At 46.0% G+C, this 27,880-nt stretch overlaps 1 protein-coding gene across 6 annotated transcripts in view; it reads right to left on the bottom strand.

Annotated features, from left to right (window-relative positions):
* Positions 1–27,880, bottom strand: part of RFTN1 (raftlin, lipid raft linker 1) — a 221,649-nt gene that overhangs the window by 58,734 nt on the left and 135,035 nt on the right. For all 6 annotated transcript variants that reach the window (XR_010343444.1, XM_012466741.2, XM_012466742.2 and 3 more), the window contains 2 exons: positions 19,236–19,620; positions 11,350–11,553 (listed from right to left, as the gene is read on the bottom strand). Coding sequence is in view for 5 of the 6 variants with exons in the window: in XM_012466741.2 (XP_012322164.2) it covers positions 11,350–11,553; positions 19,236–19,620 (589 nt within the window). In the remaining variant the exon portion in view is untranslated. The remainder of the gene's footprint in view (positions 1–11,349; positions 11,554–19,235; positions 19,621–27,880) is intronic.

The raw sequence follows: 27,880 nt of genomic DNA, 5'->3' as shown, positions 1-27,880 counted from the left end.
GTAAAAAGAAATATAGAACAGGTCAGGCCGAGTGGCTCACGCCTGTAATCCCAGCACTTTGGGAGGCTGAGGTGGGTGGATTGCCTGAGCTCAGGAGTTTGAGACCAGCCTGGGCAACATGGTGAAACCCCATCTCTACTAAAATACAAAAAGTTAGCTGGGCGTGGCAGTGTGTGCCTGTAATCCCAGCTACTTGGGGGTTGAAGCAGAAGAATTGCTTGAAGTGGGGAGGTGGAGGTTGCACTGAGCCAAGATCGCGCCACTGCACTCCAGCCTGGGTGACAGAGTAAGACTCCGTCTCAAAAAAAAGGAAATACAGAACAGAGTCCCTGCCCCTGCAGAATACACTAAGGGAAGCATCTTTTGCCCCTTTGTTTTGTGCATGGCTCCTAAATGTCCTAGGTTAATTTTGATAAGGGATTTGGGGAAAGAATGACTTAGAAGCAAGTGGTCTGGGGCTAGGCTCTATCACAAAAGGTGATGTGACTCTTTCAAGGGCTTGGTCTCTTTTCTATAAAATGGGATTATGGAGAGGCAATCTCTCTTGGTTCCTAGATTCTATGCTGTAAACACTGCTCAATCATAATATTATGAACTGAATTGTGTCCTCCCAAAATTCATATGTGGAAACCCTAACCCTCAATGTGACTATATTTGGAGACAGAGCCTTTAGGAAGGTCATTAAGGTTAAATGAGGTTCCTAGTCCTCATTTAACTAGAGTGGGATGGGGCCTTAGTCCAATAGGACTTGTGTCCTTATCAGAAGAGGAGGAGAAACCAGAGCCCTCTCTCTCCCTCTCCTGGCGTGTGTCAAGAGGAAAAGCCACGTGAGAACACAGCAGGAAGGTGGCTGTCTACAAGCCAGGAAGAGAGCCTCAGCCAGAAACTGAAGTTGCTGAAACCATGACCATGGACTTCTAGCCTCTAGAACTGAGAGAAAATAAATGTCTGTTGTTTAAGCCACCCAGTGTGTAGTATTTTGTTATGATAGGCCTGGCAAACTAACACACTTACAAGGCACATTTCAATGATATGCTCTTTTAAAAGGACAATTTTTAACAGGACAAATCTATAATAACGTGACCTTTTTTTCCCACAGGGAGGGAAGGGACACAAATTCAGAAAGTCCTCTGAATCACGCTGGAGTTCCTGGAACTGCCAGTATTTTCTAGGAGTCACAAGGAAAAAAACTGAAAAATGTGAATATATAACAATCTTTAGTTTTTGTCTTCCAACAGACCCCACAAACAAAAGGTCATCAGCACGAGAACATTATTTGCAACAACAATAACAAAAATAAAGGCTAAGTGTGCTCGCTTCGGCAGCACATATACAAAAATAAAGGCTAAGCTTAATATTCTTATATATAAAAAGCTTTAACAGTTAAAAATACTAAAACACCATTAGAAACGAAGGGCATAAACTAGCAATTAATTAGCTCTCTTTCTCTTTCCATGGCCAGTAAACACTGAAAAAAAAAATTGCACTACCTTTTGTTTGTTTGAGATGGATGGTGTATCACTCTGTCTCTTAGACTGGAGTGCAGTGGCACAATCATGGCTCACTGCAGCCTTAACCTCCTGGTCCAAGTGATCCTCCCACCACGGCCTCCCGAGTAGCTGGGACCACAGGCACATGCCAGCACACCCAGCTCATTTTTTTATTATTTGTAGAGATAGGGGTCTCACTATGTTGCTCAGGCTAGTCTCGGACTGCTGGACTCATGATCCTCGGCCTCCCAAAGTGCTGGGATTACAGGCATGAACCACCGCTCCAGGCCTCAACTTCTTTTTTATTTAGCAAGCTGACAAATTTTGAAAAGAAAATTTCCACTGTGGTAAAGGTATGGTGATATGGGAAAGTTTACAGTGCTTAAGGGAATTTTAACTATATAATCTTTCTAGGAAGCAATTTAACAATGTTGCAGGAGCTTGCCACACAAGGCCCATCCTCCTTCACCCAGAAATCTCACCTTTCTTGTCTATCCTGAGGTGATAACCTCCAACACCATCAAATATCCACCTACGAGCATTACTTACAAAATTACTTAAAAATTTAATCTAAATGTTCAACAATCCAAATATTTAACCATAGAAAAATAGTTAAATTTGGAGATTTATGTACTGTTAATACTAGGCTATCCCTAAAATATCATGGGATTTTAATGATTCAGAAAAATTACTTAGATACAATATAATGGAGAAAAAAGTAGGACATAAAACTACCATACGAGCTCAATATGGGTTTTTATGTTAAAAAGGTTTAGACAAACTTTAAGGAAATACACAAAATGCTAGCAGCCGTTATAAGTGGTGGGATTACATACAATTTGAGTTTTCTGTTATATCCTTTTCTGCAAGGTTATTAACAAGTTAATACAGGTGTAATACAAGTCAATGGACAACACAGAGGACAATTTCCTTTTTCTCTCCTCTACAAGGCTCTTGAAGGCATAACTAGAATCAAAGAGTTGTTTAAAACTATTGGGACATGACTTTAGTATAAATATATATAATAAATATATATATTTATTATATATCTAAATCTGTAATATTTAGATTATATTTAGTATAATCTAAATAGAAAGAACTTTCCTTAGAGGAGCTTAAAAATGGTAAGATAGGGCCTCAGAAGGGTGAGTGGCATGTTACTGCAGACACTCAAGCTTACCCTGAATAACCTTCTAGCCGTTCATTACTGGGATACCTACTGGGAATCTATGATGTGCCACATACTCTTGTAGTCACTGGAGACCTCACAAGCCACAAGACAGAGTCCCTGCCACCATGAAGCTTACCTTGCAGTGGAAGAGGAAGACAATAACATAATGTCAGAGGTGATCAATGCCATAAAAATACCAAATGGACCAAGGGGAGAGTGTGAAGGGGGACACAGTGGTGGCAGCTATTTTTGAAAAAGGCATCAGGGTAGGGCTCCCCGCTTTGAGTGAACTAAGCAAGCAAGGGATTTGGATCTGCAGGGTTTGAGAGTTTCAGGAGGAAGGGCCAGCCAGCCTGACATGCAGAGTGAATGAGGGACAGCCAAGGACCAGGTGAGCAGCAGAATCAGGAGAGAAGGCGATTAAGACTAAACTGACTGGTGGGGAGGCCAGCCACTTAGGGCTCTGTTCATCTCACTTGCTTGGCCAATGCAATATTAGCAGAGGCCAAAAAGCACGTGTGGTTGAGCTTGGCCTCTTGTGTCTTTGCCAGTATGTTGAGAGGGCATACTCCAGCTAGCTAGTTGGTTCTAGGAAGACAGGACAAATGGAGCAGAGCTGCTCCAGTGGAGCCCAGTTGAGCCTCAACAGAGCTGCTCCAGCCAACCCCAAAATCTGCCAGAGTAAACTGTCACCATCGTAAGCCAATGAGTTTTGAAGTTGTTTGTTACACAGCATTATCGGAGTAACAGCTGACTGACACAATGCCCAACCTAGAGCTAAAAAACAAGACCACTATACTTTGCTTAGCCTGGGTCCTTATTCCAGAATAATAGGGAGGCCTAAATCGTTCAACAGACCATGGCTATAAGGGTAATAAGCATAGCAGCCTTATCCTGATATTATCCCAACATAAGATAATTCTTCCTTTCAAATAAGAGCCCTATGGGTAAACCAGTAACATGCTCCAGTTTCTTACTTGTCTCCTATCCTGAGAGTTAGCAAACAGCCTCAGCAGGTGCTAAGCTTGCCTCTCTCATCTACTTTGCAGAAAAGTTTCCCCCGATTGCTTATTCCATGGCCTCCTAAGAGACATTGTTTCATAGGTGATCAGGGAAAACCAGCTGCTCTACAGCTAAATCACATCACGAGTATTCTGGGGTCAAAGGCGAGCATGGACCATAGTCCAGTTCACTTTTTAAGTTCTGGGTAATACTCCAGGAGTCCATCTGGAGCCCCTATCATGGTAGGGATGCCCTAAAAGACCCCTTTGAGTAAAGCCTTCCCCCGTCTTGACCTGGGGATACTTGAGACTGGAAGACACTCGATGATTCCATCAGGATTATATCAACACAGCACATATTTCCTCAAGACTTCTACAAAAATATGTTGTATCAAATTTCCAAAGCCTCTACTTCCAGATCTTCTCAATGGAAAACCTCCAAGCCCTTTAAATGTGTCTGCCATGTGCTTTAAGTACTTAAGCACCTAATTCAACATAAATTCTATGCTAGTGTTTAGCCTGCCCATGGCAAGCATGGCAGAGCTGAGGTCCAGAAAAGGGAAGGGGACACTCACAGCCCATCAGACTTTTTCTCCACCACCTGCCGGGCTTCCCCTCTTTCCTCCTGGGTCACAGGCCTGGGAGGGGGGCTGTGTGGTCAGCAGGAAAGGCTACAGCTAGCTTTGGGGCGTGAAGGATGAACACACCCAGATCCTTATTCACCACCCACCTTATCCACTGCCTGCCTCCCAGTCTCCCCATCTCAGCCTGATGCTCCAGTATTCTGAATCCAGAGTGCTGATTCACCTACTTAACCATGAGGCTGAAGTTCAGAATGGCTGTCAAAATCTGATCATCTGTAACAGCAAAAAAGTCAATGAACCACAGAGAGCAGACAGCTGGGCTTTTAAAGAGTCCCCTGTTTTGATGGCCTTGTCCACTCCTTGTCTCCTCATTACCTTCATGGCTCAGCCTCACTATAATGTGCACCCAGTTGGGTATAAATAGGTCTATTTTAGAGTGAAGGCTCCGATGTAAAAGGGTTAAACCACCCTCCATCTACGGAAAACATTCCATTATCACTGCATTTTTTATTAAAGTGAAGATGCTTCCCTACTGTGCACAAAAAGCTATTTGTCCTCGTACCGTATAAATATTTGATGCTGGTCTTTTGGTGAAAGGCCACCTTAATATTCCAAGTTTATGATTTACAATTGTGGGAAAAGGAGATTTGTCATATTACTTCAAGAGGTAAATTCTATGAGGCAACCACTCTTCTCCTGCAGCCTCTGAGACATTAAGACCCTGTCTATCAAGCTAACCTTCAGGCTCAGCCCTAGACTGCTGTGCTTTGCCAAAGCCTAGCCTGAATGTGCACGCCGTGACAAGTGGTCAGTGTATTTGGTCTATTTTTGCAGGGTTAAAAACTAAGTGTTACTGTTCTCCCTTAGCACACTGGAGTAGCTGGCAGAACAGATGCTCTAGGCTCTCTGAGGGTGCCTTCTGTCCATCAGAGGCTGCACGGTGCTCTTGGCACCGTCTCGATTCCAGGATTGGCACTGGCTAACTGCATAAGCGCAACTGCACATGCGGTCATATGACATGTGATCCCATGGCAAATGTAATCACTGCTCAACCAATCCCAGATAACAGTGCCACGCAGCCTCCCAATCACACTGCAGCTAATTTGCTCTATTAACCAAAGAATCAGCAAGGCTGCTGCCTTCTCTTGCTTCTTGAACACTCACTGCTGCTCTGGGCCTGCCTGCCTTCCTACATTCTCAATTCAAGGCACTGCATCATCTAGAAAAGATATTACTCCTCTTCAGCTAGAAAAGGGTTAGCTTGCAATTTGCAGCGCCATTTAACTGACCAGATGGGGAGAAGAAACATTCTGATTCAGTGTTTGCTGGGTGTGAGGCAATCTGCCAGGTGCAGTTCAAGGTTTTTCATTGAATCCTCCCCAAAATTCCAGAGTCATCATTCCCTTTTAGTGGGTAGACAACTGAGTTAAATGATTTGTCCATGTTCATATGGAATACAAGGGCCAAACCAGACCTGAAATGTGGCTTGATTCTAAAACCTACCCACTTTCAACAACAGACATTTATTGAGTTACGACTATGATGAGGCAGACCCTGTTTGAGGAACTGGGGGTAGGTGCTAAACAGGCTAGCTTTCTACCCTTGCAGAGCTGGTGCTTTCTCATCCCTGCACCATACTCTCTCTGCCTTAGTGGTTAGAATGAGATTTCAGTCGGTCATAATGAGATGGGCTTACGGCTTCTGTTTGGGGCTACATCTGTGCAGATGCCATGCTGTCCTATATGGGGCAAAAAAAATAAAAAAATGCTTGTAAATGGCTAAGTTATGTATATAGCTGTATATCTGATACAGTGGAATAGTACACAGCAATGAGAGAAAATGGTCTGCAATTAAATGTAAATATGTGGACAAATCCCACCATGACAAGTGTATACTCCATTTGCGTAAAGTTCGAAACTCATCCATAGTGTTTCAAGCAGGGACTGTGCTTACCCCAGGTGGATAGAAACAGTGCGGGGCATGTGGGGGCCTCTAGGGGTTGATATGTTCTATTTTTTGATCTATGTGCTGGTGACATGGGTGTGCCCACCTTGTGAAAAGCCACTGAGCTATACCCTTATGATCTGTACCATTTTTTACATGTGTGCTAAACTGGAATCAAAGTTTATTTAAAGATATCCTATGGACACACAAGAAAATGCGTTTCATGGCATATGTGCAATTTAGCCCCTACATTATTAAGTGGCTTCTTTGAAATAGAAGCCCTGCCTGTAACCACTAGACCAGACATTCCTGGAGACGGTGGTGTGCCCAGGGAGTGGCTGTCAGAAACACCTGGTACCTCTTCGTTCTCCCTTTCTTACCAGTCCTGCCCTAAAATCTGCAGGTTCCTGGTGAAACACTCCAGTATCAGCTTTTTCCCTCATCACCACTGGCATTACTGAGCATTATCCAGAACTATCATTAGTCGCCTTCTGTATACAGGCACTGTGATGTTAAGAAAATACAAAAAGTAGGACCTGCCTGGGGGGTTGGTTGCAAGTATGTTTGTATAAAATATACACCCCCATGTATTTAATATATATTTTATTAAAAACATGTTCATGTTTTTTACATATGTATATATATGGTCACGGAGGATATGCTAGGTGTCAAAAAAGGTGGGATAAATACAATGCCAAGTGTTACTGGATTTAGATGCAGCTGGGGCATCAGAAAAACTCTCAAGGAAGACCTAATCTTTTAAAAAGGTAAGGCGCAGAGACACATCTGGGTGTAACGTGACCCCTATGTGACACAATGTGGAGAACGCATTGCCTGGAATGTATTCTAGTCGTAATTCTTAATTTATCAAGGCCTTAGGACTAACTTCCAGCTTACAGGAAATCGAGGCTAGAGAAATAAGATCAATGACACCATGAGCACTGACCAGATGAGTCCGTAACGCAGGACATTCTGCAGAATAAGAGGCTAGATTCCTCTGGAGCAGCCAGGGAAAGAAAAAAGGGCTTTTTTTTTTTTTTTTTTTTTTTTTTTAAATGCTTCCTTTGGCAAAAAGAGAAGTGAGGATACGGTCACCACAAACACTAACTGTTGCTGGAGTGGATTCTGGTTTGGATAATCAGCTGCAAAGGCCATTTCTGAAACAAAGAGGTGGAGGACTGCCAGGGTAGGAAAGGGCAAGGGTATGAGGAGTGATGAGCAGGGGTGGGCAAGGGGGGTGGGGCACGGAAGGCAGGGCAAAGGGTGTAGTTGGGGGCGGGGGATAGGACAGAACAAGAGGAATGCCGGGCGAGGCAGGGCAAGAGAGACGGTGGCAGTGGCAGCAGCCTCAGGGGCCAGTAGTGGCAGCAGCAATTCTGCAGGCCCAGAGGCCTTGTGAGAAATCAGCCTCCTTGCTGGGTTTTCAGTGGGGGGCAGCCCCAGTCTCACCCCGAACTCCTGGCTCTCACCCAACTCCTCTGCAACAGCCAGCTCAGCTGGGGTCTCTGCTCCTGGTCTTCCCCATCCTCTAGAAATAGAGAACCTGGCCTTCATCTCACTGGCTGACATGTTCCTGAGTGCCTGTCTGCTCTGCTACATGTCCCCTAGACTCATTCTTGCTTCCCATCAGGTCCTGCCACTTCCCCAGAGTGACCTTGGAGTCCTCCTCTCCCCACCTGGAGAGCTGCCAAGGTCCCGCCAGGGGCCGTCTTTCCTCTTCTATCCCGCCCACCTCATGGGTCCTTTCGTCTGTCGACTCCCTTCTTTCTCCCTGCCACCTTCTCGATGTTACTAGCCGGTAACCTTGACAATGACATAATGTCTCTGTGCCTCAGTTTCCACAGTTATAACACAGGCATAACAACAGTACCTACTCCACTGAGGTATTGTGAGGACGAAGTCAGTGCTAAGTTTGAATTGCTGAGAGCAGCACCCACACGAAGCAACCGCTAAGTGTCCGTGGTCATCACTATGTCCCTCCTCTGCCCTAAGCTTGCCAGAGCCCACGGGCAGAGCCTCCCCCAGCCCAAGACACCTGCTCATTCTAAAGTTTAATGAATGACCCAGGGAGAGGAGTCCTGGACACGATGAGCAGGAGCCCAAACTTGAGGACTGTCCGAGTCTTTCTCCACCCTGGGTGGGGAGGGAGTAAAGCCTCCAGAACAGAAGCTCTGGAGTCTGCTCTGGGTGATCCAGGCTGAAACATCACCTTGTTTATGGGACAAAGTTCTCGTGAGTTTTATGACTCTGTGGAAAATATTTTGGAGTAAAAATCTCTATTTAAGAGTCATGGCTGGTGCCTTTCCAGATGGCGAACAGCTTAAAGATGTGTTTCTAGCTCTGCCAGATTTATTTGTAAGGACACTAATTATCTCATTAGAAATAGGTTCCTCTTATGATTATGATTAGCTTGCCATCTTTTGTTTTGTTTTTTGATTCTGGGAAAAGAACATAGACTTATCATCCCTGGCCAACAGAAACCTTGGACTTTTCCAGAGCAGAAACGCCCTAACCCAGTAAGCATTACTCCCAGTCACCCTCTCCTTCCCAACAGACATATAAAGGGTGAAATCATGTTGAAAATCAGAGTGGGTTTCAATTCATTTTGTTCTGAGAATTTTGCAGCCCTCCCTGACATAGCTACAAACAGCTCTGGTGGAGCTCTAAGATATGGGCTGCTTCTAGGGAGATGCCTGGCCCCGCAGAGGACTTCACGGTTGCGCTTGCCAGGGGAAATTTCACGTCCTGCCTTCAGGGCAGGAAGAATGAATTTAATGTGGCTAAAGCCAAGGGAGGCCATAACAGTATTTCAAACACTCAAGTCAAATATGAAGAAAAAGCTGTCTAAGTTGTCTGTGTTTCTGGACTCCAGGTTGAAGAGTGGGGTGACGGGGAGGAGAGGAGGCTAACTCAGCCTTGATTGCTAAACCGTAACGGTAGACAACAGTAAATGGCTGTGTGAACGTCCAGGTGTTCTTTCTTGGGGGCCTTAGGGCCTCTAACCTGCTGAGGCAGTGGGGTCAAAGAGAAAACCTCCCTTTTAATGCCCTGGTTTTCCTAAGCAGGGAAGAAATTCCAAGTGGCCACCTTGTATCCACTATCTCCAGCACCGCCCCACATACCTTCAACAACTAACCATCAGTTTCCTAGGGAGGAATGTAAAACTGTTATGCATGGCCACAGAGAGCATCTATGAGCACTGAGAGGGGATGAAAGGAGCCACTGTTGCCACAACCCCAGATGGGCAGTGGGGTGTCCCTGCAGGAAACAGGGAACCAAAGGGCCCCTCCCTGGCCTCCCCTGACACTGACAAGTCAGGCTATAAACACCTGCCCCAAGTTGGCCCCAAACATGTATTGCCTCTGGTGTTTTATGATACATCTCAAACCAGACCGTGACAATCCCCAGCTTTGGGGAACTTTGCAGGTACTAACAGAGGGCTTCCTTGTGTAGAGGGAGGTTACCCACCTTGACACTAGGGCACAGAAGTGACCCTACATTATGTATTAAAGACCTGTCTGTTCTACAACTGCACCGACCAAATGCACACTGACTAGTGACACTAGCCACATAGAGTTATTTAAACTTAATAAAATTAAATACATGTTGAAATTCAGTTCTTCAGTCATAGTACCCTCATTTCAAGCACTCAGTAGCTGCAGGCAGCTGGTGGCTGCCATACTGGACAACCCAGATGCAGAACAAACACCTGTATCATCTGGATGTATTTTTTTTTTTTTTTTGAGATGGAGTCTCGCTCTGTCGCCCAGGCTGGAGTACAGTGGCGCAATCTCGGCTCACTGAAACCTCTGCTTTCTGGGTTCAAGCAATGCTCCTGCCTCAGCCTCCTGCATAGCTGGGGTTACAGGCACCTGCCACCATGCCGGCTAATTTTTTTGTATTATTAGAAGAGACAGGGTTTCAGCATATTAGCCAGGCTGGTCTTGAACTCCTGACCTTGTGATCTGCCCACTTTAGCCTCCCAAAGTGTTGGGATTACAGGCGTGAGCCACCGCGCTCAGCCTCTGGTTGTATTCTTAACAAGCCAATCACCTTTCTTGTGTCATTCATGCATTCAACAAATGGTTATGGACCACTACACTATACAACGCCTGCTGCTACTGTGATAACATGTCAGTATTCGGCAATGATACTTCGATAGAGACTTGCATTCAAAATTAAGACCTCTGTGCTATATCATGTTCCAAGGCTTTAGATGGTTTAAAGTACATTCATTTAGAATTCAGAATGGTCTCTATTCTCAGGATGCTTGCTGGCATTTCAAGGACGGCAAACAATGTGGAATCCAAACTCTGTTCATGACTCTGCTAATTCTTGAGAGAAAACCGCTCAACAACAAGACACGGTGCTGTTGATGCCCCCTGCCAGGTTTTGCCGGGATTGACAAATTTGGTGTTATGTTTCACTTAGGAATCCTGCTGACTGACAGCCCTCAGGATGCGCACGTGCTGCTGGCACGTTGGTCCCACTTCCCAAATAGCCTCCCAGATTTGACACACGCTCGTGACTCAACTTGCTTTCTCGTTAACCTGAAGCCCTTTCTTTGTTTGACACATTTTCCCCCTGTGGGCAGACTTTCTGCCTTAGGAGAGCTGACACCAATAGTGCTATTCCATGCAGCAAACCACTAGAGACGACACATTACTGGGGAGGGGGTACTGGGTGCTGGGAGACCTGGGAACAGTGTCTCAGTGGAGCTTACAGAAACCAGGCTGTTCAATTTATTTCTCTGCTGTTAATTTCAAGGTGCTGCTACTGCTACTTCAAACTGTAATAGTGTCTACAAACAATTTGCACTTTGGAATGGCACAATCCCAGGGGGTAATTAACAAATCCGGGGAACAATCTTTTTAAAAGCCTTTAAAAGCAACAGAGACTGAGGCCACCTTCGATGAAATAGAATCACTCCGCTTTCTCTGTCATTTCAGAAGATACCTGGCTGACTCCTAGAAAGGTTTAGAGAGCACAGGTCCTGGGCTTTATGGAAAGTTCCTCAAGATGTGTTAATTAGAAATAAAATGCAGCATGGTTATCGGCTGCAGAGCTTTCTGAATGAAACAGGCTCTGAGAGGGTCTAAGATTTCAAGAGTTAGAAGCAGAGTTCACAAAGGGCCACCCGAGGACTGTGAATTCCATACCATTCTCCATTCCAAGGTAGAAGACTGCGTTCACCAGCATGCCGCCTTTCCGGAAGTGATCGCTCATGTGCTCTAACCAGTTGGCGTCCAAGCCGCTCACTGTCTGGCCATTCTTGGAGACACGGAGAGGAATGGTGACAGGGTAGTATTGCCGGCACTTCTGATGGCTCTTCGGTTTGTTGAAAAGGGCGAAGATCTCCATTTCTGTTGGGATTTGGAGAGGGAGTGGAGAAGGAAGAGGTCAACCATGGTAAAAATCTGCTCCTTCGGGTTTAGTGGATCTCTCAGGAGCCTGCATAAATGATATGATGAATGCTGAAATCTCTGTGAGGCTGCAATAAAGCCTCATTCCAAGTAGTAAGTTGAGGCTGCCTTAAAGTAACATGGACCTGAAAGGTTGGGCTTCTGATGGGGGACTTAGGTTTTTAATCTAGAATATAATGAATAACGGTTATCTGGGATTCATGTGCACAGTTAGGTGTTTAAGAACACAGGAGATGGTTATAGAAATTCATACAAAGATGTGTTTTGGAAATAAAAGCAGATATATCTGGGGAAGAGTGGTCTTTTAAAAAGTAAAGGTACAGAGACACATAAAAACAAAAATACTGCTCTAATTCCAGGAACCTTGTACACTCCTGAACTCACTATTTATAAACTGCAGTGGTGTTTCCTGGGGCCAAACTCATAATACTTAATCAAGTACATCAAAAATACATCATTGATATGTAAAAATAAACATGTTCTCATAAATGAGAGTTCCTGCCTGGAGTAGCAGGTCGGTCCAGCCAAGGGTGCACTGGGAATGAGTGCTGAGCTTTCGGTTCCTTCATTTATAGCTCAGTTCTTCAGCAATCAATAACCACTGCCACCTAGCAGCTGAGCCGCGCCTGCCTACGTGCAGCTGGGCATGGGTTAGCAGTAGCAGCCTCCAGAAGCAAATACCTGGAATTTCAATCTAAGTCTGAAAGTCTATTTTTGTGCTCCTCATTTAGTCAAGTAATCGGTTGACCCAGCTTAAAAAGTCTTGCTTACACAGGCTAGTCAGGAATATGCTTTGGTTTCCAAAAATATCTTCTTAAATCATAAGAAAATCCCCACCCTTCTTTGAAATAAGAATTTAAAGGTCATAAATAATGGTTGACATTAGCAAGAAGGACAAAGCACATTCATGCTCCCTGCATGAGACACCTGGACCCACACTCTCTGATGCTGTTTCCCAAATTTCAGTATCTCACAGTGTTTTGTGGTATCCAAGTACTAGTTGATTTTTTAATTCAATCACCTTCCTTTATTTAAACAAATACTTTTTCTTTTTTAAAAAAGGAAACCTTATTTCATGACCATGAAGGCAATCCACTACCACATGCCAAAAACACGGGGTGATGATGAAGCACATTAACACCAAATACGTTCATCCATCTAACATCTAAAATTATCTCACATAGGTCACAAAGTCTTCTCACAGCCCCATCTGAGCAAGCACCAGCAGAGATCTCTAGGGACCAACGCTGGGCCATATTACTTTGTCATCAGCAACACCTGAATGAACAGGAGCCGTTTCAGGCTTTCTGCCTAACAGAACAATTAGGAAAGGAAGGTGCCCATCTTCGCAAGTGGGCACGTGGATTTTAAACACCAATTCTAGCCTGTTCATCATCCCCATCCCAAGTTGCTTTTCTCAGTCCTCCTGCTTCCTCAGGAAGCTGTCTCCAGCCGGAAAATACTTTCACACCAGAAATTAGGTCCTGGCATATAGAGCCGGCAATCATTAGACTAGTTCGTGACTTCAAAATACAAACTAGAAATAGATGGACACAGAAGGGGTTCGTAATGGAGGGAATCCAGCCATGGATTAGGGCGGGGGTGGGCAGGAGGTGAACTAGATGATCGGGTGTTTTTTAGTCCTGGGTGCCAGGGGTTCGATGAAAAGCTCAGCTACTGAGGGCAAGAGGATAAGCAAGGTTTTAGTGAGTTCTTGCCGCTATCTGGATTCCTTCAAAAGCAGTCCCTGCAAGCTTTCCTGTGCAAGTAGTTTATCTGGGAAGTGATCCGGGAAACAGAGGGAAGAAGTAGGAATGGGAAACAGGGAGGAGACGGAGATGATGCCAGCGAATGAGCATGTTCCCCCTGGGGCAACTGGGGCTCAATCCCACCAGGGACCCTGAGACACTGTAAAACACACCTCAGATTCACCCACCAAAGGCAAGGAAGGTGGGACATTTATCCTCATAAATTGAGGGTCACTCCCCAGGGCCCATTCCTGGGGGAATAGTGACCTCCTGAGAGGCTAAGGAGGCTGTGGGCCTGGCTAGAGCTGTCCACAGGTGACCCCAGCATGGGCCACAGCACCAGTCGCCACAGCCTGCTACAGTCAAGCACAAATGCAAATGAATAAAAAAGAGAAAAAAAAAAAATCACAAACTTTGCATGGGAGAAGTAGGTGGGGAATTTGGAAGTGGCCAAAGTCCAGAACTACACGGTAACACTTGATCACACAGAAGGAACTCCCACTCAATGGCAAGACAAAAACACAACTTTCCCAAACACGTCATGAAGCTGTAAAAAGGGAAGGCCAAAGGGGAAGCGAGAATGCTGGGGGTGTAGTGGAGGAAGACAGAGACCCTCAGAAAAGGTAGACGGTGCTGACAGCTCTCCCGGCTTGATCCTCCCCAGGGGGCCAGACTGAAGCCAGAGACAGAAATAAATTTCTCAGGAAGGAAAAGGAAACAGCGTTGGAACCAAGAGTCTCCAAAGTATCAGCAGCAATGAAATATTGGGAGAAGCCCGATTGCAGATGCGTAACCCTTGTACACTCCTCTGGCCCATCATCTCCTTGGCCCCAGTCCTTTCCCTCCTCACGTGGAAACCAGCCAAGAGAAACTGTCCAAATGTGATGCCTTTTGATGGTCTAATATTCTGATTCTCCAACACACATCCTCACGTGAGCAAGCACCAAGGATTCTAAAAAGAAGCCCCATGTTTGTTTAAATCTTCTTAGCTGCTCTGTGACTCTGCCATGACCCAAGCTGGAAGAGTTTTCCAGACATTGGACAAAAAAGTCCCCAAGGGGTAGGGAAGGCATTGTTTCTGAGATGTTCTGGGAATGGCTGAAGGACTGCACTGGCAGAGCACCCAAGGAACGTCGGGACTGTCTTCTCGTCTCTCCCTTCGCCCACCTTGTCTCATTTTGATCCCTCCTGCTGCACTCAGGTTCATTGAGTTGACCTAAGCCGACCAGAGGAGAAAGGGAGGGCAGGCTAAGGAGGCATGGTGCCCAAGGGTGGGGTGGCTGAGTCCTGCCAGCCTGAGGGCCTGGTCCATTCAGGCCTTGCCAGGCTACTAGGGAGTGGGAGCAAAGAGGCAGGTGTCCAGCCCTGAGGTCTGTGTCTGGGTATGGGGACTCAGGCACGGGATGGAAGGCTGCAGTTTGCCTGCAGGTGGGGTCCCAGAAAGGCCCCGTCTGGAGGGTAGGCAGGGGACTGGCTGGCCCTGCTGTCCCAGGAGACCTCTGGTCTGGAGAGAAGAAAGAGTTTACAGCCTGGCTGAAAATCTGGGACTCCAAGGGTTATCTGGGGGAGGAGGAGGCAGCTGGTCATTAGCTGCACTGGAAGGAACAAGGGGTGTCATACTTGGCTGGGCAGCCCAAGCTGGGTGGGGACTGCAGGCTGCTGAGGTCATGGGCAGAAGGGACTAAGCAGAAAGGTTTACATTGGGAAGACAGGCAGTGGGCACCATGGTGGCAAGGCAGGGCAGGAGGGTAGAAGGGCCCCAGGCTGCTCCATCCAGAGGTCTAAATCTGGGCAAGGCTGCTCGAGCTACAATCAGGCTTGGGTACTAACAGCAGGGCACCTCTGGGCCACCGTGAGGCCCGCTTGCCAGGTCAGCAGGGAAAAGCAAAGTGCAGGGACCGCTGCATGCACAACAATCCACGGGAATCCACTGGTAAGGATGACAGCAGCCACAGGCATGTGTCCCGCATTTACAAGGGCCTTTCACCTTCGCCATCTCATGTGACTCTCCAACGTCGATGGGAGGGGCAGCACTGGTTCTGTGCCCAGAAGCGTTAAGTGGGTCCCCCAGAGATCACAAGCCAGTAAGTGGCACAGCCAAGAGTCTTTCAAACCCCAAACCCTGGGCTCTTTCCCAAATCTAACAAGAGGCTAATTTTATCGGGACACAGAAGGCAGGGGCTGATGACCACGGGTGGGAGCTCAATAGCTGTTTGTTAATGGACTGAGTAAAAGGCCAGAAAGATGGCAGCAGGTGGCAGGTCTGGGAGGAGGCCACATCATGGGGTCCAACTATCCCAAGGGCGTGGGGAGGGAAGGTGCCCTTACCTCAGGAAAGCCCAACCCCCGGGTTTTAGCCATTCACAATGAGCTGGCAGCTAGGGAGGGGCACTGAATACAATCCTCTTAGCCAGAAATGTGATTGGCATCACAGGCTCAGGTTTCTGCTGACACTTCTAAGCGTTTTAAGTGAGGAGGTGCAGGGTAGGAAGGGCAGTGCTTGGAAGACTTCTTATTCTGGTGACAGTGAGAATGATTAGAATTTTTGTGAACCTGTCTAGGCTCCTCGTTTCTCTGATGAAGTGGTGGCAAAGGAGATGCTGAGGCTGTCTCTGCACAGGCTCCGGTGATCACTGCACAGCACGGACCTCCAACCAAAAGGAAATTCCCCCAGACCGGGAAATAAAAGTCAGTGAGCAGGAAGAGGAACCTGCAGGGGCAACGGGGGCGTGACGGCTGCACTGAGCCTGCAGAGATGGGCAGGGCTACCTGCCTCTGCTTCTGCACGGAGGATCCACTGCAAAGTCCTGTCTGAGCAGTCACTGCCTAGATTCCTCTCCCCAAGGCCTCCTATAAAGGAAATAAATTAACTGAGGAGAAGGAGGGAAGAGGAGGGAGATTCCCTCCGGATTTTTTTAAATTGTCTTGCTGTGATTGCCTATTTAAGCCCACCTGGCAGAAGAGGAGTAAAAACACTTCACCCGCCTTAAGGGGCCCTGAGAGAAGGCAAGCTGGGAGCTGAGCACGCAGCGGGGAGGGGCACCTGGGGGGCCTGTGTATGCCTGTCGGGGAGTGGATGGTGAGTGGACTTCCCAGGAGAAAGATCAGGGAAGAGGCCAGGGGTCAGGTGAGGGTCACGACCAACGGGGACAGGGTCCCTGGACGTCCAGCCTTCAGGGAGGCCAAGTGCTCAGGCTGTGATAAAGAAATTTAACTGTATGGGGGTATGAAAGGTGACATTCCCCACCTGTGAAATGGACATAATAATAGCATCTTCTGCCATAAAGCTGTTGTAAGGAGTAACAGATGACACACAGAAGGACACAGATACACAGAATCGTGCATGTGGAGGATGACTGCCATCGTGACCACTGGAAGGCTTATAGGTGAAATAATCCCTGAATGAAAAACCCAAGGGCTCATTGATTCCACCAAAGGAGGGGAAAAGGGTAACAGTGAGCTGCCTAAACGTCAGGATCTGCAGCCTGTGCAGAGATGTGCAGAGACAGGCAACGTTCACCTGCCTAGGGAGACCGTGCGCAAAGGAGGCTTTCATCCCTCCTCCTGGCCTACCCCGGCAAAGCTGCAATTCTCATCCACTGGTGGGCTGACCGCCTCCAGAAACACAAGCACTCACCCATTCCTCCCCAGCAAGGTCTGTTTCTCCAGGAGAGAACAGGGACTTGGGTGATGGGATAGGGGCCAAGATGCTTTGGGTATCAATTTTTCTGGGTGTTCAGCTGTCAGGGGAGATTCTGGGTGACGAAGGTGAGTGGCCACAGGGTAGCAGGAAGGTCCTGGGCACCTGGAGAGGTTCCTAGGACAAGTCTCCCAGTGAGTAATGCTCTCACAGAAGGCAGGAAGTCTGGAAGGAGTCTTGGAGGAAGGTGGGCTCTGGAACACAGGAAGGATCTGAAAACTCCTGAGGAAACCTCAGTAGTAACTGCCTCCTTTCTCAAAGCCAGGAATCCCTGAGAGTGGAGGTCGAGCATCAGGAACTACTGAGCCCGTTTCTCAATAACAGTGGCTCATACTCACGAGTCAAGCATTGCTGAGTGTTTTAAATGTACATCTTTTTTAACCTTTCCATAAGGAACTATCCTTCTATCCCCATTTTGCAGGGTGTGAAAACGAGGCATGGAAGGCAGGCTGGAATGTAAATAGAGACTAGATTCTTGAGCACCGTGCTCCTCGCCTCTCCTCAATCCTGCCCTTTCTCCTGGGGGCCTCAGCCTGGCCTGACCGTCACCCTCCCACAGTCCTGGACCCGTATAGAAGGTCTTCAACGAGGCCCATCTTCCCGCTCGGGATTCGGAGCACACACACCCAGCCCAACCTTCATGAGAAGATGGAAGTTTCTGGATTAAGACCTGGGCGTTCATGAGGAGGACACATTGGGATTAAATGCATGCTCAGCTACTCCATGAGAGCAACAGGCATCTGCCTCAAACAGCGAAAAACCATACAAATGAAAGGCTCTATTCAGTGCATACTTCAGAAGGCTCAAGGCCTTGATTAAACAATAGGCTTGGCTGGGTGCAGTGGCTCATGCCTGAAATCCCAGCACTTTGGGAGGCCGAGGTGGGCGGATCACGAGATCAAGAGATCTAGACCATCCTGGCCAACACGGTGAAATCCCATCTCTACTAAAAAATACAAAAATAAGCTGGGCTTGGTGGTGTGTACCTGTAGTCCCAGCTACTTGGGAGGCTGAGGCAAGAGAATTGCTTGATCCCAGGAGGCAGAGATTGCAGTGAGCCGAGATTGTGCCACTGCACTCCAGCCTGGCACCTGGTGACAGAGCAAGACTCTGTCTCAAAAACAAAACAAAAAACAATAGGCTTACTATATCACAGAACTGAGGCAGCTCCCATAGCTCCCTCTAAATGAACTTTGCAAATAAACCCCTGGAATTAACCAGAACTTCTTGAGAAGAATTAATTTTCTTCTCAAGAAGTTCTGATGTAACAAAAGAAACTGTTTCTCCCCATTTTCCCTTCTCAAAACACCACCTGTTCATTATCATTTGGAGGCTAATTTCAAGAATTAGTAAATCAATGATAATAAGAATATTGACCAGGAAGATCATCCAGAAAGCCCTCCTAAGCCCTGGGGGTCTTCCATCAGCCTTCATACTTGTTTGCCTTCCAAAGGCTGGAAGGAGCCACATGGCTCATGTAAGTACCTTGCTCTCAGGAAATGACTGGATGCTAGATTTCCTGGACAAAGGGGAAATATGGATGGTAGATTTCCTGAAGAGAGTAGAGAAAAAGGAAATACAGAGAAGCGGAGGGAAACTTTGCTGCCTGTAATTCTTAGGGGGCTTGGTAAATCTTGTTAGTCTATCACCCAGGAAAGACCAAGCAGAGGGGCGTCAAGGGAAGGTGAGTGAGTCCACCTGGTTCCTCTGTCCGATCTGCCTATTTCCAGCCTGGGGAACAAATTCTCTCTCTAAACCCCAGTTTGCTCAACTGTAAAATGTCTTGCTTTAGGTAGGTATTTTAACAAGAGGAGTGTAGGTTCTCTTTCCCTGGCAGGCCGACACTTCCTGTGTGAAAGCTGGGTAATTCAAGGGCAATTTTGAGAGCACAGGGGATAAAAGAACTCACAGTCTAGAATCCACTTCAAATGTGACATTTTGGAGCAAACTGCAAGTCAATTTCATGTGGTTCTGTCCTCCCCAGAAGTTATAACTGCAGTTAAGTAAACAGTCAGGTGGCCCAGATAACTGCTTGATAAAGTTTCTCCTGTTTGATGGACTGCTGTCTCTGCACTCTAATTCCATTCATTTTTCTCTGAGATACCACGGGGATTAATGAAAAGCTGTTAGCCGCTCTTTAAGTGGGTCAAAGCTCCCAGTGCTGACATACTTACTCCCTGAGAGTGGCTCTTCATGCACCTCCAAGGGGTCACTGTCCAGTCCATCCAGTGTCTTGCTCACCCCCCGTGGTGAAAGCTCTCCACCATCTCCCTCTCCAGAGGGTAAGCTGGGCTGCTCGGTGATGGGCACCTCCCCTCTGGGGCCTGAGCTGGGCTCTGGGCTTTGGTTTCTCCCAGCTGGAGCACCGCACACGTCCCCAGCCCCCGGTTTCTCATTCTCCAGCAATGCGTGATCCCCGCGTGCATTTTTTGCATCTCTGGCGTCCTCGGTGCTATTGGCAGTAGACACGGGAGCACTGCTGCCTGCCAAGTTCACAGGGGAATGGTACTGGGGTATAACACCAACGAATTTCAGGCCCTGGCTTGCGGCCTCCTGGATCTGTGAGGCAAACAAAAGGAAGGGAAGCAAGTGAATGGAATGGTCTATCAAAGAGACACGTGCTGCATGCATAGCGCCTCCCTGAGGCCTGCGAGGCTATTTCAGATGCATGTGAAGAATTCCAAGCTGGCAGGACACCTGCCACAGTACCGTGTCCTGAAAAGGACAATTATTTATTATTTTTTTAAAACTATGTTGTCTGAAGGAACAATAAGTTATTTGCTCTGAGGGGTTGAAAGCACCACTTTGAAACACTGCATTAGTCCTTATTAACATTTTTTAAAGAGGTTGGAAAAGTTCTAAATAAAGAGTTTGAAAGAGGAAGTTCATTTTGGTAAGAGTTTGTTTTTTTTGTTACTTTTTTTCGGATGAATCACTGACTTCCTGCCCATCGGGCTACTGTATAACTACAGCTTGTCTATAAAAGCATATACTAACAACAGATGGCATTTTATGACCCAAAGAGCTTCCTTTTTTGACAATAGTTCTGGCAGAGAAGGGCAGAGGTAGGGAAAATCACCCCCGTGCCAAGGCTGTAGGTGCATCCTCCATGAGATGCGCCATCTGATGGACACCTTGCTCCCTGGTGCTCTCAGGCTTAGGGAAGGGGAAAGGAGCCCGCAGATCACGCCCAGCCCACAGCCACAGACTGACTCTTGCTCTCCAAGTCCTGGTCCACACCATCCAGCACTGGTAGCCAGGTGATCGTTCCTTTTCACTCCCTGTACTAGTGGGTGGGGGAATGAACACCCAGATGGAGAACCGAGGCACTTGAACTCGCCCTCTCCCTAAAAAATAGCCCAAGGCAATTGGATTGAGTGTAAGTCATGAGTTTGAAAAAAAAATTGAAAGTAATAACCTAATAAAATCGAACAAGACCAGCCAAAACCAGAAGATAGGCTTTAGGGGACTTTTCAGGCAAGGATGCTTAAGTCACCTTACAAATAAATAAGGCGGTACGGACCTCAGAGCTGTCTAAGTCTTAGTCACCAAGCCCTAAGCAGATGACTCAGAAAATCTGGAGGCCTCTGTAATGACAGTCTACCCTCATTTGAGAGTTAGTTTGACCAGCATGGAGCTATTCTCTCTACAGGAGAAGCAGCCCTGACATTAAATGGAAAGTCATTTTTGTTCTACACGGCACATCCTGGAAAACTGCCATTGCAAATGTGAAGCCCGGTCTTTCTTTAAATCCTAGCCTGTGCTAGGCGTAAAATAATCAGAGCATCAGTTACTGCCTAGTGTAGACATACCATGTCTAGGCATTGAGCTAGGCATTTTACATAGGTTAAAACAACAAACGTTTAATCCTCCGATGACGCTGCATGGTATCATTGTCTCCATTTGAGATGAGGACGCTGGGGCCCAGAGACGTTAAAAAGCTAGAAAGCAAGCAGTGAGTAGCCAGAGTGCAAAACCAGGTCTGGACTGGCCAGAGTTCATTCTTTTAATCACAAGACTCTCTGGACACATCTCAAGGTATCAACTACATACATGTCTATGGGCATGCATGTGTCCACTCATATGCCCAGAGCTGGCTCAATTCACTCCTCAAAAGTTACAAAAACAAAACACAAAAAAATCCTAAAGCCATGCATTCCATCCTGAAAATTTAGTTTTTCCCTCATTAATCTATGATATCCACCTATTTTTTTTTTTTTTTTGAGACGGAGTTTCGCTCTTGTTACCCAGGCTGGAGTGCAATGGTGCGATCTCGGCTCACCGCAACCTCCGCCTCCTGGGTTCAGGCAATTCTCCTGCCTCAGCCTCCTGAGTAGCTGGGATTACAGGCACGCACCACCGTGCCCAGCTAATTTTTGTATTTTTAGTAGAGACGGGGTTTCACCATGTTGACCAGGATGGTCTCGACCTCTTGACCTTGTGATCCACCCGCCTCGGCCTCCCAAAGGATATCCACCTATTTAAAAAATTATTCTATAAAGCTCCTAAAAGAAGACACAGCAACACAAATTTTAAAAGAAAATAGCAGGAAGATAACTATACCAAAGAACTCTGGAGGCTGAGGAAAGCCACTGCATGCAAAGCATACCTAGGAGCTTCCTAGCAAGACAGGCAAAAAGAGGAAGGCAGTGGGTTTTCCAGCCGTCAGATGAAATGAGGAGACACCTGCACTAGCTTCTGCTCTGCTGTCTTACTGCAGAGGAAACAGCTATGACTACTGAAGCATTTTAATGACTGCTTCCATGGAGGACTCCACCACAGGCCAGTCTCAACTAGAGTCATAGAAAGAGCATGAAGTCTAAAGGCTTTTGAAAAGGCCTGATGTGGAGCCCCAGGCCTGAAGCTTAATTTAGATGTTACCTATGGCAAGTACGCCAAAGGATGGGGCACAAAGATGGTATCTCTAACCTCTCTGCTTATCATTCCTGGGCTTCTGTGGTCCTGCAGAGACTGCTGAGTCATCTAGAGTGAAGAGATGAGGACTCCAGACCCAGGGCATTATCCTGGCTCTCCCCTTCCTCACTGGGACTGGAAGAATTGGAGAGGCTTGGACACAGACATCTGCCCTTCTCCCACCACAAACTGGACAACCATATTCCTTTGCCATATTGTACTGCAAATCTATCCTCTAGGCCAGAGGTTCTCAAAGTGTGGTCCCCAGACAAGAGCATCAGCATCCCCTGGGGACCTGTTGGAAACGCAACTTCTCAGGCCCCACCACAAACCTATTGAGTCAGGAGCTCTTAGGGTGGGCTCCAGCAATCCGTGTTTTAACAAGCCTTCCAAAGATTCCAATGCAGCCTGATATTTGATAATCACTGCTCTAGAATACACATTTCATAAGGGCTGGGATATGTTGCACTGCTGCATTCCCAGTAATAGAATGATGTCTGACAGACAGCAGGTCCTCAATAAATATCTGTTGAATGAATGAATATATTAAATAATGTTTGAATATATATGCCTTCTCTCCCAAAATGAGTTCCTTGAAGGTAGGGATGAAGACATTAATTTTACAACTCTATAATTCAACAAACGTTTAATAAGCCCCTACACTGGCCCAGACCGACACAGTACTTAGGTACCAGGAATATAAAATAGGATCCCTAACCCTCAAGAACATTTGGCCAATTATTGCAAACAGACTTTAAAAATAATTACACTATCATGGAACAATTAATGCTTATAATGACATGTAAAAAGTAAAGATCCTAAACTTCATAGACATTATTATGACAACTATGTAAAACACATACATAAACTATGCATGGAAACAGTCACCAAAATAAAAACAGCACTGTATTTGGGGAGAGGGGCTATGAGTGATTTTTTTCTATTACTGTGTAATTTTCAAAATTTACCTAAGGGGCATGGATGTTACTTTTAGAATTGAAAAAGTAAAAATTGAAATTGTAAAAATTCCTCACAGAGGATAATACAGTAATGGATGTAAAGGTATAGAAATGACAGTGACAAGGGGGATTATTTCTGCCTGAAGGGGAGGTTGAGAAAAGTTTCTCCGAGTAGATCAGGGATGTAACAAATGACATGGTGGAACACAAAAGGAAGAGTGAGAAATGTGGCGGAACTGGAGTGTGTGTGCCTCACCTTAAAGCATTCAAATCCATTTCTTTCTCAAAATGCCATGCTAGACAAAACCTATTTGGGGCCTACTCTGCAGGCGGCTTTGAAGGATGAATCGGAGTTAACCAGATACGTAAAGGAAAAGGAAAAAGGAGAGGGCAATCCATGTAAAGGCAAGGAAGGATCATGCTGGGCAAAACTGGACAGTATCAAACAGCCTGGTGAGTTGAGGAAATTTCTAGAAATATTGATGGAACACGACATGAGAAACTAAGGGGAGCCCAGAAATGAGGCTTGACTGGACGTCACAAGGACTGGATCACCTATGGCCATAGATCCATGCCCACAAAGCCTCCGACTTCACCCTGCAGGTCAGCATACCTGATTCTCCCATGCAGTCAGCAAAACCTCAAGCAGAGTGGGAGTCTGAGGAAAAACTGCAAGATTTCTTTGAATGCTCATCTTTTACCTTCAACTTCGGGGCAAATTTTGTATCTTACACCATAGTGCTGCCTTGGATCAAAACCTTTAAAGATGTCAAAGTTAAACGCTGCCCTTATCCCATGCGTTCCAGGGAAATTCACACCCTCAAGAAGAGGAGGCATCTTTGTAGCTCTACTTTTTCCTCCAAATAGATTCCTGGAAGTGAAATTAATGAGTGAAGGGATATTAACTTTTCAAAGGCTTGGTAGAGGCTGCCAAATTGTTTACCAGAAAGGGTGAGTGATCCTTTTTAACTAAAGACCACATTTAGATTTTAAGAAGATCAATATTTGGCTAGACCTAGGGGCCATGACACTTACGGTTCGGTCTTACCCTGGTATAGGCACTTTCCTCTTTGTCATCAAGTCATTTGACAGTGTACCAATGGATAAATTAAATCCTGCTTCCCATTCATGGATTTATAACCTTCGCTGAGCCAGTCACACATTCATCATGGTGGTAGGCATGCGATGTGTTCATCGGGGTGCATCCCCGGTCACCAGCTCTCCTCCACTCTACACTACCCTGATGACTTCCTCCACTCACAGCGGTTTAGCCACAGATCAGATGTTAATTATTCCCAAGTGTGAACCCCTAGCCCTGGCTTTCCTTGGAAGTTCAGACCTGCACAGTAGACGATCACAGCTGTTGGGTCCACTGTCGATCTGGTCTCTCCTGCTGGAATCACAGTGTCTTCTTCCCTTTCTCTAATCCTGTGTATCTGTTCACCACACCCTACCACGTTTATCCCCCAGTGTTTTTAGAATTACTTCCTCATTCTCCATAAAGTGACTATCCAAGGTCACTTTACTTCAAGCCCTCATTATCTGTTGCTGGACATCACCATGACCTCAGGCTCTGCCAGGGTCTTCATGAGCACGGAACCAAATCAACATGGAAGAACAGACCATGAGGAGCCAGGTCACCTCCGCCACGGAGCTCCCCACGGGCTCGCACACGTGCCCACAACATCTCTAACAACTGCGATGACAGGACACGCCAACTGTTAACATTGCACAACTCTTCTACAAAGAACTTCCTTGTGCGTTTTCATAGGCCGCAAAATCTTACCTTACAGAAGAGGAAACTGCTTAAGAGAAGATTATGTGACTAGCCAAACCTCACAGAGCTACCCAAAGGTCATGCCTGGCTTTCGCTCTGAGTATCCTAAGCCCAATCTGATGGCTCTTCAATGATACCACTCTTTCCACTTCATATAATCTGACCTGTGCCAAGACGCCCAGGTAGATACCTGCTTAAACTGAAGTAGACCTTCACCCACCTTCTTCCCATTTCTGTTGCCTGTTAAGAACCCTCTTGCTCCAAATACTTAAAAGAGTAACAATTTCTGGTTTAAGCACTGAAAATTAAATGTGGCTGTTCTGACTGATCCACAACTTCACTCAGTTGCTCTATAATGAGGAAGGACAAGCTCCACTGTAACTGTAATCAGGAATCATGGTGTAAAAAATATTTCTTTTAAAAACATTTTAGTTATATAAAAAGTCTCAACTCATTGTAAACAAAATCTTTGGTTATATAGTTGAAGAATCACTTTTATTAAAAATAACAATATGACAGATTTCTAGGATGGATTGTCTGTTTCTACGTCCAAAATGAATATCATGTTGCTAACGATGAGTGCAATATATACTCTGTGTGCATGCGAACATACATATTTGTGCTTTACAGTATGTGTATCAATCAGGGTGAGAAATTGGTGAGGAAGAAATGAGACACAGGTTGGATTTAGTAAAAACGAAAGCGATATGGAACATAAGAAAAGGAAGAGAAAATCCTCCTGCTCACAGGTCAACAGGAACTGGAATGCCCACAGCCTGTAGCAGATAGCATGGGTAAAAAGTCAGAGGCAGTTCCAGGACTGTTTTGCCTGACTCTAAGGAGGAAGGTGTCACAGTTAATTTTGTGTCCACTTGACCGAACTATGGTGACCAGCTGTTTGGTAAAACACTCGTCTAGATGTTGCTATAAAGGTGTTTTTAAAATGTGTGATTGACATTTACAATCAGTTGACTTCTAGTAAAGTGGAGTCCTTCATTATTAGTGGGTCTCATCTAATCAGGGGAAGTCTTTAAGAGCAAAGACTGAGATTTCTCAAAGAAAAAAGAATGCTGCCTCTGGACTGCAGCACAGAAATTCTCCCTGGGTTTTTCCCCTTCAGACTCAAGACTGCAACACCAATCCTTACCTGAATCTCCAGTCTGCTGGACTGCCCTGCGGATGTCAGGCTTGTTGGCCCCCACACTGACGGGAGCCAATTCCTTAAAATAATCAATGTTCTTTCTCTCTGCCAGGAGGTAGGGGGAATAAGATAGCACAGGGCAAGTTGATGAAGGTCTCTAAATCTAAACCTGACTAGGCATGAAATAAAAGATAGGAACGGGCTCCCAAAAGACAGTGAGCCCCAAACAGAAACAAGACAACTAGGACTTCATCTGGTTTCGATTCCAGGTCCTACGTGAGAGGCTGAAGTATGGCAGGAAGGCTTGCAGCCATCACTGTTGCCCAGGTAGAGGAAATTTCCCTCGCTGTGTTTTGAGAACTGCTATATACCAGGTAAAGGAGGTTATATATGTAACTGATGGATTTATTTTCTACAAGTTATATAATCAACTTAATGAAATGCCTGTAACTGATGAGCTAATTATTGCTGGGAATCAGAAACTTACTGCTAAAAAGATAGAGAGCTGTGCTGTCCAATATCGTAGCCACTAGCCACATGTGGCTATTTAAATTTAAATTAATTCAAATAAAATACAATTTAAATATTCCTCTCCTTAATCACACTAGTCACATCTCAAGCACCCACCAGCCACCTGTGGCTGGGGACAATCCCATGGACTGTGCAGATGTAGTAGAACATTTCCATCATCACACAAAGTTCTATTGGGTAGCTCTGCCATAGAGCATAATAAATCACATGAAATACTGAATAACAGAGTTTTCAACAGTGATTTCAGAGGCATATAATATGGGGTAAAGTCCAAGCCTCACATCCACATACTTATATAACCTGGATCAGACCCCTGCCCACTATGGCCCTCCCTCATAATTCATGCACCACCGGTCTGTGACAGCATACACAGCACACGCAGGGAACCCACGGCAGAGGCATGCCCTAGATGTCAAGAACAGGCACAAAAATGCCATTCTGGGTTGCAGTTACACGTGAGTCTTTACAGTGAATATTTTATCAGACACACACAGCCCTTCCCATCTTGTCATCTACACTCTCGTAGAGCTTTCTGAAAAGGGAGGCTCAAAAATAACAGCGGTTTGAGCTCACGTCTGAAGCTGTCTTTAGTTCTGACAAGTTAACACTTAGCTGCAGGAACTGAAAGCTTTGCCAGGTGCTGCTGGATGTTTAGCTCCATTCTGGGGCCACGAGGAAAGATCACGTAAACTTTCTGCTGCTGTGGTTTTCTCTTTTAGCGACTGAGAGGTCTCAGAGTGTGCCCTGGGACAAAGAGTTTGAAGACTTTAAAGCTCTGGACCTGGCTCTGCTACTCGGTAGTTATGTTATTGGTCAAATCAGTTGACTTACTTTAGCTTCAGTTTCTTCATCTATAAAACGGAGCTACTAATACTTATTCATTCCAGAACTACTTACTGAATATCAATTGTATGCTGGACAGCAGGTTCTGGGCAAACAGCAGTGAGTCAAATAGGCACTATCCCTTCCCTCTTGCATTTGGTGTGTGTTGGTCTTACTCAAGGGGTAACTGAGGGACTCCGAAGAGTTTTGTTCCATCCTTCTCAAACTGTTTAGACTCAGTTTGAGGAACTGCAGCTTGTCCTCACACCCCTGGCAGGGCTGAGTTGAGGGGAAGAGGTATCCATTTATTCTCCTCCACTACTAGGGGTGATTAGAGGGAAGCTTAAGAAGTACTGTAAGAACTCAGGAAACTGTACTCTCCTAGAAAAACAAAAGAAAGAGGTGGGACCCAGCATCCTAGTAGCAGCAGAGAACAGATTCATCCTTTGGTAGCTCTGTTCAGGACAGGGATTTCTGATCAAAGGAGTTTCATTTGCCTGAATTATCTGTATTAATGCACTCAATTATTTCACTGAGACTGTGCCATTACATCACCATCCATGGAAAATGAAGTGCATGGGAATTAGGAATTGGTAGGACTGAGAGGTGTCAGTAAAGCCCCATCTGCCACAGATCTTCAGTTGGCTTTTAGTGCTCCCCAAAACCCAACCCACC

This window comes from Aotus nancymaae, unplaced genomic scaffold (assembly GCF_030222135.1).
Source record: "Aotus nancymaae isolate 86718 unplaced genomic scaffold, 86718_ANA_hifiasm-v0.15.2.pri h1tg000019l, whole genome shotgun sequence".
NCBI classification, from domain to species: Eukaryota; Metazoa; Chordata; class Mammalia; order Primates; family Aotidae; genus Aotus; species Aotus nancymaae.
The sequence above is the reverse complement of the archived record's forward strand: the minus strand, read 5'-3'. Positions and strand labels throughout refer to the sequence as shown.